We start from the raw sequence: 14,657 nt of genomic DNA on the forward strand, positions 1-14,657 counted from the left end.
ACGCACACGAGTCTAGAGAGTGGAGCTAATTGCACCGAAACGTACACGGAGTCCGCACCACAGATTTTCAGTTCCTCGTAGCTACTTATGAAATACTTGGAAAATGACACTGAAACTCTGCCTATCTGAAAGAGCCTCTCGCGATGTTAGTTTTGAGATGCCCATCCCTTAAGAAGTGTGACTTTTCTCCCCCCCCAGTGACGTATGGGTAAAATCACTGTTCTCTATTTCCCTGTTTCCTATGACCCTCTTCCTTCTCACTTCATCTCACTGTAGTCTCTTTCTTCAACTCTGAAGGAAAAGACAGAGCACAGAGGAAGAACGAAAACATTGAAACTCCAGCACTTCTCTACACGAGCAAGCTTGGAGGCTCTAGAAAGACGAGGTCTGGCCCCAGTGAGAATTCAATGTATAGTTGTTCAAAGCAGTAATATGAACAAATGTCTTAAAACAAACTATAATAGCAACAGGAATTTCAACATGTTGCATTTCTTTGACGAACTTAAAAATACGCTTAGCTAGAAGACTAAGAATTGTCTCCTTTTTGTTCCCCATGTCAGAATGTAAATGTCAATGAGCATCGTCAGTGGGAAAATATCAGCATAAACTCCCCTTATACCTTATCCCATGGAGACCATAGTTTATTTATACTCAGTTCAGATGAAGATGAATTGGTCAGATCTAATGGGCTGCCAACTAAGCAAATAACAATTTCAGTTATTTAAAAATGTGGTCCTTCTAAATCTGAAAAAAAAAGGGGTGCCTGGGTGGCGGAGTTGTTAAGCATCTGCCTTTGGCTCAGGGCGTGTTCCCGGCATTCTGGGATCGAGCCCCACATCAGGCTTCTCCGCTAGGAGCCTGCTTCTTTCTCTCCCACTCCCCCTGCTTGTGTTCCCTCTCTCGCTAGCTGTCTCTATCTCTGTCGAATAAATAAATAAAACCTTTAAAAAAAAAACTTTTTCATAAAAATGCAAGGATGAACCACCTTCAATAAAAGTTACACACAACTGATAAATTATTGAACACCACATCTGAAACTAGTGATGTACTATATGCTGGCTAATTGAATTTAAATAAAAAATAAATTAAAAAAAATAAACATTGTGAAGCTTTTCAACATCTTCCCAATTTCTTTTCTTTTTTTTTTTTTAAAGAGAAGACATGCTTTATTCTTTTTTTTTTAAAGATTTTATTTATTTGACAGAGAGAGAGACAGCCAGCGAGAGAGGGAACACAGCAGGGGAGTGGGAGAGGAAGAAGCAGGCTCATAGCGGAGGAGCCTGATGTGGGGCTCGATCCCATAACGCCGGAATCACTCCCTGAGCCGAAAGGCAGACGCTTAACCGCTGTGCCACCCAGGCGCCCCAACATCTTCCCAATTTCTGAAGCTATAGTGAATCCACTCAAGGAGTATATTATTACAGATTAAAAAAGCATTTTATAGGACGGAGGAAACAAATGAAAAAATTAAGAGAAGGCCTTCACCTTTATTCTCTTGCCTGAGTCCAATTGGTGTGAAACACCGTATTTGGACAATTAACAGGACTGAAAGACAGCCACCGGAACAGCACGGGGAGACCTGCCTCACACAAGATTAATCAGACAACATTCCCTGAGACACTGATGTGCTAACTCACAGCATGAGGGGTTGAAATGACCAACAGTTATACAAGTATGTCACTCGATGCAATTAATCTCCATTGGTGAACAAAATTTAAAGTCACTTCACTCAAAGGCATACATTCTCTTGAGGGATCTTGAGAAAAATTACTTTAAAGAATCATCAATAAAAATATCCATCTGCTTCAATAAAATTATTTTTTAGAGAGAGAGAGAGCACATGCATGAGCGGGGGTGGGGCAGAGGGAGAAAGAGAGAGAGAATCTTGAGCAGACTCCACACTCAGCACGGAGCCGACGCAGGGCTCGATCTCACGACCCTGAGATCATGACCCGAGTGGAAATCAAGAGTCTGAAGCTTAATCAACTGGGCCCAGGCACCCCTCGTAAAATTACTCTTAAAGATCATCAAAGTATCCGTTACCTCCTACCTATTTTTTATAGCCTCTCATTTTCAAAATACAATGCCACAAATCAAAGGACTTTATATGCATTAACACCAGAGAAGCTAATATTTTCTTAACTTTTGGTTAAAAGAAATGTGGTTGCTGCAGCAAAGATAATAATTTGTTTTTCATATGAAAAGGGAAAAATAATATATTAAGGACAATTCTACCCTCTTCTGAATAACCAGTCCCACAGCTGGATGTTAAAGAGTGAAACAGGATCACTTCTAACACCATACACAAAAATAAACTAATCATGGATTGAAGACCTAAATATGCGACCTGAAACCATAAAAATCCTAGAAAAGAGCACAGGTAATAATTTCTCTGACATTGGTTGTAGCAACATTTTTCTAGCTATGTCTCCTGAGGCAAGGGAAACAAAAGCAAAAATAAACTATTAGGACTACATCAAAATAAAAAGCTTCTGCACAGTGACGGAAACCATCAACAAAACAAAAAGGCAACCTACTGAGTGGGAGAAGGTATCTGTAAATGGTATATCTGAGGAGAGGTTAATATCCAAAATATATAAAGGACTGATACAACTCAATACCTCAAACACAAATAATCCAATGAAAATGGGCAGAGTATCTGAACAGACATGTCTCCAAAGAAGACAGACAGAGACACATGAAAAGATGCTCAAAGTCACTCATCATCAGGGAAATGCAAATCAAAGCTACAGTGAGACATCACCTCACACCTGTCACAATGGCTAAAGTAAACAACACAAGAAAGAATAAGTGAGGATGTGGAGAAAAAGGAGCCCTCATGCACTGTTGGTGGGAATGCACACTGGTGCAGCCCCTGTGGAAAACAGTACAGAGTATCCTCAAAAAATTAAAAATGGAAATACCATATGATCCAGTAATTCCACTGTTGGGTATTTACCCAAAGAAAACCAAAATACTAATTTGAAAAGATGCATGCACCTGTATGTTTACTGCAGCGTTATCTACAGTAGCCAAGAAATAGAAGTTCAGTGTCCATCAATAGAAGAGTGGATAAGGATGACGTGGGGTGTGTGTGCGTGTGGGCCATAAAAAAGGAAGAGATTGTGTCATTTGTGAAAACATGACCTAGAATGTTTCATTAAGTGAAATAAGTCAGACTGAGAAAGACAGATACCATATGATTTCATTCATGTGTAAAATCTAAAAACAAAACAAAACAGAAACCTAAATGAATACACAAAGGCAGAATAAAACATATAACAATAAAGGACAAACTGATGATTACCAGAGGGAAGGGGGTAGCGGTATAAAGAAAACGGGGGAAGGGGAGTGGGAGGTACGGGCTTCTAGTTATAGAATGAAAGAGTCAGAGGCCAGAAGGCACAGAATGAGGAACATAGAGCTATCGCCGTCGTGCTGTATGCTGACAGATGGTAGCTACACTTGTGATGCGCGGCATAATGTATAAACTTGTTGAATCATTATGTCCTACACCTGAAACTAATATAACATTGTGTGGCATATACTCATATGAAAAAAAATATACGTATAAAATGTCAGCAAAAAGAGATCAGTACTATATTGTAAAGATTCTGAATATCGACAGTGAGTTTGCAAATGTGAGTTATCTTACGGACTAATAATCTGCCCTCGTGCGTGGATAATATGAGCTACTTTGGAAATTATCCAAAATTGGATATTTACAGAAATGTGACAGCAATGTAGTACTGTCATCTGGCCAACATAATGGCTATTCTGCTGGTTAAAAGACTTCTTAAATTCATCGATATGACCAGGAACATCTTGAAAACATAAAACTCATGAAAAAAATGATGGAATAGAGATACAGCGATGAAATATCAATAACTGCTTATTATTAGAAGTGGTTTACTAGCTTATAAATTTGCAAATTAATAAACAAAACACCTACTGCTTGTTCAGAGAGTGGTAACTGAAAGCACAGAGTTAGAGACGAAACCAACCTTTGAATTCATACAGCCCAACCCCCACATCTTACTGGTAGGACAATGAAAACACAGAGAGATGACCTATCAAATACCCCATGGGCCCTAATTGCAACAAAGCGCGGAATGTATACAACAGGTCCTTGGCTACTACTCTCGTTGCTCCACTGTCTGAAATCTTGGCATGCGACTGAAACATCCATTGAGTTATAGAATGGTCACACGGTCAATCTAATACAAATTACAGGTCAGCCCAAGGGAAAAAGACAAAAAAGGAATGAGCTTTTCAGTGGGAGAGACAAAACTCAAGTTAATTCTAAGGTGTGTGCTAGGCTTGTGAGGGTTTCCCTCCCCATGCACCTGCCTTCATTACCACAAAGCGTATACCCCTTATTTCACTGCATGCTCTGTACTGTTTTCCGTAGGACTGTCAGAGCTAATAGCCGGTACATAATTTGTTTTACTGTAATCTCTGCATTTTCCATTCACAAATATTTGCTGTACAGAAAATAAAAATGTTCTGACCTAAACAACAGGGGGGAGAGGGGAGTTCGGGAGGAAGTATGTGTTGTATTTCCTGAAAGTCACACATCTGCTCACTTTGAACGCAGAAGGGTGTGATAAAGTGGGAATTCCCCAAAAGTCCTCAGAAAGCTGAGGTGGTAGGCCAATTTCCCCCCATTAGAGGGTTCTGCCTAATCCTAGCAGATGAAACGTTTTCGCGCTTAGAAGCTTGCAAGATAAGAGCATATACGGCCGTGTTCGCTCCGTGGCTGCGAATCTGATAGGTTTAATTGTTTTGCTTGAGCAGTTCCATAAAATTCTGGATGTTTGGAGGAATCACTTTGCTTCATATTCATGGTCTCACTGCTTACCATCAGTTTTTCTTTCTTCTTTCTTTTTTTAATTTAAATTCAGTTTTTAAAAAGTCCTTAGTGTGGGCGTGCTCCCTCTCATTGTTTTCTGGAATTATGATAACTTGGTGGATAATCTGAGAGGTGATTCTCCTGCAAGGGAAGGTCGCTGATCTTGCCAGTTCCCTCCTGGCAGCTCCATCCCAGCGAAAAACTACAGGGTCATTGTAATTTTACTTAGCACTCTTCCAGGGACAGACAAAACCCTAATCTCTGACACAAAAGATAAAGCTGTATTAAAACAAACAATCCTGAAGTCATCTTAAGAGAACTGAAACACAATGAAATACCATTCAGAATGGCTACTGATTTTAAAAGAAGCTCCATAATTCATATTCTAATGTTGGGAAAATATCCAAGTGTGTGACAAATACTGAGAAATGATTAAAGCACATTTGTAGTGGTTTTGTTTTTTGTTTTTTTTTGAAATACAACTGAGAGGCCAGTCAAACTCTCTCTAGCCAGGAAGAGCAGCCGACAAGTTCAGATTTGCCTCCCTATTGATACCTGCATTATAAAAGATACTTATTTTCTGTTTAATGGCACCCCTCACAAATACAGGCTAGGTTTTGCTGTAAGATGCAAATCACAGCTGTGTCACTTAAGCATGTCATAGTTTACCAAGGACACTAGCAACACTGTAACTTGGTGAGCAAACCTCAAGCCCGGGGTCCAAGGCTTAGGTGTTAAACTTGATTCTGTGGTTCACTATCCGAAGGTCCTTGGAAAGAACCGGTTATTGTATCTGAGGCTTGAAGTTCACCATCTCTAAAATCCGTTCAAGTCCTAACATTCTGTAGCTTTATACAAACACATTTCAGTTTTAACAGGTAGCTGTAAACAACAGGAAAACAACGAATTCGACAGTCATCTTATTTATGGTTTGTTGACTACGAGGAAAATCTTATAAAATGGTCTCATCCAGTTGTGAACATTATAATGCATGTTGATACTGAAAAGTTTCTTAGGATTTGTTTTGGGTCGGACTTACAGGGGAAAAGAAAGTGACTTTTCGTCTGTCTGTCCCAAGGCTTTGCCCAGAGCCTGTCAGACAGGCTTTCTTTAGCTGTTGTCTGAACATTAATTCTGGGTCTCAGCCGCTTTTTGAACAGACTGAAAGCGCTCAGTAGGTGTCTGGTACAATGCCTGGCACATAGCAGATATGCAATAATACCAAAGAAATAAGTAAATAGCAGAGCCTTTTGTCCTCTGTGATCCCGGCAGTAAACATCAGAGAGAGAGAGAGAAAGAAAAAGGGAGCACAGGAAAAAACAGAATTTTTTTTTTTCCTATTAGCCTTGCTGCCCAGTGGCCAAGCACTTAGAGAGCAGAGGCTGAAGATAACCCCCCCGTGGACAGTGGACACAGCCACACTCGCCACAGGGAAGTGAGCTGTCCAAGGGCTTGCCCCATTCACCGGACTCTTCCTCTTTTTTAAAAAAAAATCAGTCTTCTAAGCAGGATTTACAAGACTAAATACAGATATTTATAGACACACACGCACACCGTTACAGGCCTCCTTGCCCCTGTCCACCTACCCAGGATGGTTCTGGAACCCACCTGCCCCATCTCTTTCTCACCTCCACAGCTGGATCGGTAAGCTGCTCTCCTGTCTCCCCGACTCCATGAGGACCCGTTTCCCCCCTTCCACACCATCTTCGTGTCTGCGCCTAATGAAATATGTTTGGGGTTTTTCCCCTCAAGCTCTCAGAGCTGGCAGATAAGATACTAAGACTTCTGTTTGGTTCGTGTTCTCCCAAGGTGAAGCAACTCTTTGGATGGCCAGGAAAATGTATCATTGTCTCAGACAGCTAAAATTAAAATTGATTAGAAACACTGGGACCCCAACAACGGCACTTCTATGGCAGCTACAGGTGCAGACAGAGATACCTAGACGTATTCGCTCTTGGCAGTTCACCTCGCTTCCGCGCATCCTTAATGATATTACTGGAGCTGTTCAGCCCGCCCCTTTTCCAGAAAGTCTACCTATCCTGACAAACTGTGGGGCGGCCCACTTTTTTCTTCAGGAGAGACTCCCTGTGGATCTCTTCCTGTATTTGTGTGTGTGCGTGTGTGTCTGCAATTTTACTAGTTAAAAGCAAGAGTATGTGAATCATTTCATTGTACATTTTTCTTTAACAGTTCTTTCCACGAACTCACACCTTTTCTGTAACTGCAGAGCAGATGGGTCTCCAAGTGTGACTTTCATGTCAGTAAAGCTGTGTTTGGAGGCACAAGCCTGGTCTTGGCTCTACCGTGTCTGTGCTCAGGGAGATGAATGTGACTTAGGAACTGATACTCTGCAAGAGGTCAGGGAACTCGTCTTCCACTTTCAGTTCTGCTACTAACAGCCTTGTGTTTGCCTCTGTTTAGGTTACGTATCGTAAGTAATCTTCAGAAGATTAAAATGTAACGAACTGCATACTTACTCAAGGTGGCTGGGAAGGTGCTATTCTGGTTAGTAACAGGAAAAATATCTGCACAAGGGCACCTGGGGTGCTGTCAGTGAAACGTCTGCCTTTGGCTCAGGTCATGATCTTGGGGTCCTGGGATCAAGCCCTGCATCAGGCTCCCTGCTCAGCAGGGAGTCTGCTTCTCCCTCTGCCTCTGCTGCTCCCCTTGCTTGTGTTCTCTCTCACTCTCTCAGTGAAATAAATAAATAAAATCTTGAAAAAAAATATGCAATACTTCCCACTGCTTACATACTGTGCCTTGACTGGCTAATCTTCAAATTGATTTTCTCTTCCTCCTGAGCATACAGCTTGATGACATTCTCTAGCCTCCTTCGTAATGAGGTAGGGTCTCGGTGCTACAGTGGGCCACGGCAGAAGCTACGTGCACCACCTCAAGCCCGGCACGCAGCACGCTCCCATGACCGATTGCATATGCTCCCTCTCTCTTCCAAATGGCTGCAGAGCAGACACCCTATCTGAACACGGTGGAGCCAAAGGATGGAATCATCATCAAACCACTGCTCAGAGAAGAGATGCCTGAGCAAGAAAACCCAAAGTGGACCCTTGCATAAACGAAGTATAAACTAAGACTGGTTCTTTTTCTTTTTTAGTTTGTTAAAAGGTAATTTTCATTTACCTGATGGACATGAATTGCATCTTAATTTTCAGGGCTTTAACTTTTTATTTGTTTTTTTAATATTTTAATTCCAGTGTAGTTAACATGTAGTGTTATACTAGTTTCAGGTGTACAATATAGTGATTCAACTGTCCCATACCTTACTCGCTGCTCATCAGGACAAGCGTATGGCTTCATCACCATTGCCTATTTCACCCATCCCCCCACCCCTCCTCTGGTAATCATCAGTGTGCTCTCTATAGCTTAAAATCTGTTTGGGGTTTGTCTCTCTCTCTCTCTCTTTGGCTCTCCTTTGTTCATTTGTTTTGTTTCTTAAATTTCACATATGAGTGAAATCATATGGCATTTGTCTTTCTCTGGCTTATTTCGCTTTGTGTTACACTCTCTATGTGAAGATTTTCTTCTTCTTTATGGCTGAATAATAGTCCATTATAGATGCTGGAATATTATTGTGTGAATTACACACACACACACACACACACACACACACACACCCCACATCTTCTTTATCCATTCGTCTATGGATGGATACTTTCCATAGTTTGGCTATTGTAAATAATACTGCAATAAACATGGGGTGAATGTCCCTTCAAACTAGTGTTTTTGTATTCTTTGGGAAAATACCCAGGTGTGTGATTCCTGGATCGTAGGGTAGTTCTATTTTTAATTTTTTGAAGAATCTCTATACTGTTTTCCACAGTGGCTGCACCAGTTTGCACTCCCACCCACAGTGTGTGAAGGTTCCTTTTTCTCCACATCTTCACCAACACTTGCTGTTTCTTGAGTTTTTGATTCTAACCATTCTAACCAGTGTGACATGATATCTCATTGTGGTTTTGATTTGCATTTCCTTGATGACGAGCAATGCTGAGTGTCTTTTCATGACTTCAAGTTATATTACAAAGCTGTAGTAATCAAAACAGTATGAAATTGGCACACAAATAGACACAAAGATCAATGGAACAGAATAGAAAGGCCAGAAAGAAACCCACAGTTATGTGATCATTTAATCTTTGACAAAGGAGGAAAGAGTATGCAACAGGAACAAAACAGTCTTTTTTAACAAATGGTGTTGGAAAAACTGGACAGTTACATGCAAAAGAATGAAACTGAACCACCTTCTTACACCATAAATTTACGCCGTAAATTTTTTCTTACAAAAATAAATTCAAAATATATTAAAGACTAAATGTGAGACCTGAAAGCACAAAACTTGTAGAAGAGAGCACAGACAATAATTTCTGTGACATCGGCCATAGCAACATTTTTCTAGATATGTATCCTGAAGCTAAGGAAAAAGAGCAAAAATAAAGTATTGGGACTACATCAAAATAAAAAGCTTCAGCGCAGTGAAGGGAACAAGCAACAAAACTAAAAGGCAACCTGCTAACAGCCACTTCATGTGGAATGGGAGAAGATATTTGCAAATGACATATCCAATAAAGGGTTAGTGTCCAAAATATATAAAGAACTTAGACAACTCCACACCAAAAAACCAAACCAACCAACTAAAAAAATGGGCAGAAGACATGAACAGACATTTCTCCAAAGAAGACATCCAGATGGCCAACAAGCTAATATTGTTTTACTCCACTGAGGTTTTGGAGTTTATCAATGATATTAGCTAGAACTGCCATAATTAACACATATTCAATATCCTTTCAAATAATTAAAATAGCATAAAGTATACTCTAAAATCAAATGAAATCTCATCCTTTTTTGATGTTTTAACATATTCTGCGGAGTCTTTCATTCAAGGTCATCCAAATAAAAAACAAAAAAAAAGTCTAGTTTCTGCAGCTCAGTGGTGTCTGATTTCCCAATATTAAAATATTGGCCCTACTTGGGATTCAGAGGAAGAAAAAGACTTAATTATTCAATCTAAGAATTACAGTAAAAATGGCAACTATTCTCATTAACAATGTACTTTACATATATAAATACATATTTATATATATGAATATATATGCTCTATATTTATATGCTACAAATATAGAACATATTTTCTATGTAAAATCTTTTTACACATATTGGCACATTTAACCCCCAAACATTCTTTGAGATGCCCAGCATTAACTTTACACATTCGAAGCTGCGGGTAAGGTGCGCTGCCACTTACCTGAGGTCGGGCGGGCTTGTCAGTGACAGAGCCGTAATCTGAACTCGGTTGTGCTGATGCTCATGTTCACTCTCATTAAAAGATGAGTCAGAGAGAGTTGTTCCCACATCCTCTTGCATCACAGAGTCGATCACAGAGTCTGGGCTGTGTTTCTCTCCACTGACCTATCTTAAGATCACAAAGACCTCTGAGTTGCCAAATCTGATGACCCTCTACGGACCACTCCTGCCACTGGAAACTCTGGTCCTGGCTTCTAAGACCTGATTCTCTCCTGGTGTGCGCCCCTCCTCACAAGCTTCTCTGAAGCTGCTACACAGCGTCTGCTGTATCGGCCCCGTGAAGTTCTCCCTCCACATGTGGGTGGCTTCACTCAGCCGCCCCAATCCCCCTTGCTTTTACCAGCCACCCTGACGCAGAAGCTCTTGTCTCTTCACGTTCCAGACACAGCTCTTTAGCTGCCTGGTGGCTACACCAGGATGTGAGGACTCTGGCACTTAGGACTCTAGAGATCCAACATCTAAACTCACGGTCTTTCCTTTTCCGCGGGTCTTAGCACGTTCTCTATCTGAATTGGTATCATTGACCTATTTACAAAAGCCGATACCATAGCTGTGACTCTCCTTCTGACGTTCTCCGTGGTTACTGCAATCACCCACTGATGAGTGTTCCTGCCTTCGGTCTGGCGCCCTATTCTCCATCTCCACATTCAAGCCAGAGTGCTCGTTCTGAAAAACACATCTTGTACCGAATTTGCTTGCATATGGTCCTTTATGGCTGTCTGTGACTTCAGACTCCCTGGTTTAGCCACAGGATTGTCCACAGCCTGGCGTCCTATCACCAAAGTCCTCTCCTGCCCTCTGCTCACTCGTTCTCACCCTGCCTTCCGTGCAGGTACAGTGTGGATGCCTCGAGCTGGTGGACACCGCCGTGCCATGTATTTAGCTTAATTACAGTGTCTACCCACAGAAAGTTGTGGGCATGAAATGAGGTGATGGATGTCAGGTGCTCAGAATGGTACCTGGTGCCTAGTACGTAAGTGTCAGTGATAGTGAGGATTTGGTTTTGCCTCACTCGCCTTGCTTGGTGGACAGAAAATGTTAATGAACGACATACAACTGGGGGAGGGAGTGTTCTTACAGTGCATTTAAAAAATAAAACTAAATCAGACTGCATCTTGATTAAAGCAACACCCAGTCTTCCTGAAATTCAGTTGCCATTAGTAGAAGGACCGGCTGATGCTATTGCAGGGGAAACGGAAGATGTGCCGCTGATGAGTCCCTTCACAATCACTACGGCAGACCTCAAACAACACGGTTTGAACGACACGGGCCCACTTACAGAATGGATTTTTTTCAACGAATGCAGGACAGTTCTGTGAATGTATTTTCTCTTCCTTATAATTGTCTTAATAACATTTTCTTTTTTGTAGCTTCCTTTATTGGAAGAATACAGTAAAAAATACATATAGCATATGCGCGCCTGGGCGGCTCAGCGGGTTAAGCATCTGCCTTGGGCTCAGGTCATGATCCTGGTGTCCTGGGATCGAGCCCTGCATCGGGATCCCTGCCCAGCGGGGAGCCTGTTTCTCCCTCTCCCTCTGCACCTCCCCCTGCTCGTGCTCTCTCTTTCTCAAATAAATAAATAAAATCTTAAGAAGATATATATAATATACAAAATATGTATTAATTGACTGTTTACGTTACTGGCAAGGATTCTAGCCAATAGGAGGCTATCAGTAGTTAAGTTTTGGGGGAGTCAAAAACTCTAATGTGCAGATTTTTGACTGTGCTGGGGCTGGTGCCCCAACCTCTGTGTTGTTCAAGGGCTGCCTGTGTCCTCAAACAAGTCGCCTGACATGATGTGTTTAAAATATCAGATTTGTTGATATCGTGAAAACATTTGGACCCACAGGTGCACACACATGCACACTTGACAGGATTTGTTAAAACATAATTGTACCTAAAGAAAATATTTCCACCCCATTGCAGAGGAAAGGCTCCTAAGTGCCAAAACCGGGAGGATCTGCAAAGTTAATGATTCCATGAAGATTAAAATAGAAACCATAACCCACTGATGATGGTGGGCTTCATAGTTAGTTGGGTCCCCAGTTTTTCATGAAGGAGCTAACCCTTATGAATCTCAGATGATGCATGTGGGATCAGGAGAAATCATCGTCCAAGGCAACAATTAGCTGAGAAAACCACAAAATACTGAGATGACAAGAAGTTAGATCATAAGAGAAAGAGGAAGGAACAAAGGAAGGAAGGATGGAAGGGCAAGAAAGAAATCTCACACTAAAAGAAGAGAAAGGAAAAAGGCAAGGAAGGACAGGGACACTAAGGGACACAGAGGTGTCACTAAGGCTGGAGGAGAAGAGAACCAGCCATCTACGTGGTCTCCAGGCAGGTAGGCAGAAAGCCAGGGGCTTGAGTGCTTTATTTTTCTACGTTCATACCCTCAAATGCTCATCTCAACTAAGTTCCAAAATCCATGAAAATAACACAGCCTCCATAACTCAGATTTTAACTTCAAGAAATCATGTAGCCAGGTTTTATAAGGTTTCCCTGTCCCATGAATGTCTCCTTACCTATACCAAAGAAATACTCCTACATGAAGTCACAGGGGTTCATCTATAAATGTGGGTCACCGGGATGCTGGCCTTGAATTGTGTGGCTTTATGAGGGAACGATCCCACTGCAGAGGCTGGAAGGCTTCCCTCTGCCTTCCTGGTTCTGTTTATTCTGAGACCCTCAAATCGTGTGGAAGGAGCCACAGCCTTGCCGAGAGGTTGCAAAGCTATCGCACGGGTGGTGGAGATATTGCCAAGTCAGCAAACTGACAGATGGCAAATTGGAAAGCAAGCAAGGGAACGGAGGACACAATGGGGATGCTGGGCAACGGTAGGACACAAGGCTGTTGGGTTTTAATTAAAAATTTGGTATGCAAATCTAGTAAGCCATAGAAGGAGAAAAAGACTTAACCCAAATCACTGAAAAACAGAGCTGGGAGAGACATTAAAAATAACTTAGTCCCCCCCCCCATCCAAATATTTATCAAGGGAGGAGACACCTGTCACATGACTTGTGTAAGGCCTTGCTGCTGACAAGTTAATTCAGTCCCTAAACATATAAGCAAATAAAACAAACAAACCCATACATTGAGACTGCTTAGGATTAGTAAGTGATCACTCTATAAAGACAGGAAAAACAGTCCCCTCGTCCTTCTGACAGTGACGAGAAGATGATGTTAATCCTTCCTCCTGGAAGGAGGAGAGTGGAAATGGACCCACAGTCAGAGACATCACCTTTCTGAAACTATAAGTGAGTCTCCTTTAAGGATAGGGCTTTTTATGGTCATTGCAAGTGTTTATAATCAGGGAAGGAAAAGTTGGACAAAAAAGGCCAAAATAATAGGATCTGGCATCCCCCATAATTGTGGCTCTAAGGAGAGGAATGACAGGATCGCGTGTGGGTAACGTCCAAGTCATTTCTGAATCAAATCCAAATCCCCTAGCTGCTATCAGGAAAACACTGTGTGCGAACCGACCAGCCCACGATCACCCACCTCACAGCAAGGCCTGCGGCTGCCCTTCCAGAGTCCTCCAGGGTTGTTGGCAAAGGGCCAGATAGAGGCAGTAGAAATGGGGAAGGGCAGGCGGGGGCTGTGAAGTTTGTATAAATTCTCATCTGCCAAGATGAGTGTGCAAGAGGAGCTGATCCAAGTCTGTCTGATCATAAAGGCGCGGGCAGGGTGAACATGGAACTTTTACAGCCAGATGCTGTTAAACCCGCAGCTGCGTGTGGAGAGGCTGGTGGAGGTGACGCCTTGGAGATGTCAGAGGTAAGCTGAGGATAAATAAAAGTACCACTTAACCAGTCTACAGTAAACTTCTGTCACTCACTACTTCAAGAACTGGTAAAGGCTGAAAATATATAGAATTCCACCAAAGGCTGGCTTACGTAACATCAGGTCTAATAGTTCCATTTTCTGTTTTGAGAAGAGATCCCTAATATATTGGGGTGTAGAGTGTTTTGAGATGATATCCCTATACCGTGGAGTTTAAGGATACGGTCTTGCTGAATGTGCCCCAGGTAAGCAGAATATTGGGTCGGTTGATCAAGGGTCAAACCCAGCTCTGTGCTGCTTATGTTCCCCCGAAGAAAAGAAATTGGCATATCACGCGGGTGTCCGGAAATGCAACTTTTCAATGATCTGAGGGATTCAAGTTTGTTCCTACTGTCTTTCATAAATCCTAGAATACAGCCGGCTCTCTACAAAACAGTGGTCCCCTGGGTTTCTTGTGCACTTCATGGTTGTCTGAAGAGCAGAGATCACCAGTCAGCCTCCAACCTGTGTGCGCATGGAATAGAAGGCTGTGTATTTTCACCTCTGTGCACCCCCCACCCCCCATTCCTTTAAACAAAACGTTTGTGCCTTTCCCAAATTTGGAGCTTACTGTTTACTGACTTAATGGTGATATATTTAATGTTTTATCTGCCTCAAGTCTTCCTTGCAATTCAGTTGATTCTAACTAACCCACCCCAACTA

General features: G+C 41.9%; 1 protein-coding gene across 14 annotated transcripts in view; it reads right to left on the minus strand.

Annotated features, from left to right (window-relative positions):
* The window catches only part of CHRM3 (cholinergic receptor muscarinic 3), a 465,054-nt gene that overhangs the window by 98,735 nt on the left and 351,662 nt on the right, over nucleotides 1-14,657 (minus strand). For 10 of the 14 annotated variants that reach the window (XM_034662432.1, XM_034662431.1, XM_034662430.1 and 7 more), the window contains one exon: nucleotides 10,110-10,277. The exons of 3 other annotated variants lie outside the window; for them this stretch is intronic. In XM_034662432.1, coding sequence (XP_034518323.1) covers nucleotides 10,110-10,228 — 119 coding nt within the window. In that variant the 5' untranslated portion in view covers nucleotides 10,229-10,277. Of the gene's footprint in view, nucleotides 1-6,480; nucleotides 8,490-10,109; nucleotides 10,278-14,657 lie in introns of those variants that run through there. One more of the 14 variants, XM_034662441.1, reaches the window with a different exon arrangement.

The sequence above is a fragment of the Ailuropoda melanoleuca genome, chromosome 6 (assembly GCF_002007445.2).
Source record: "Ailuropoda melanoleuca isolate Jingjing chromosome 6, ASM200744v2, whole genome shotgun sequence".
NCBI classification, from domain to species: Eukaryota; Metazoa; Chordata; class Mammalia; order Carnivora; family Ursidae; genus Ailuropoda; species Ailuropoda melanoleuca.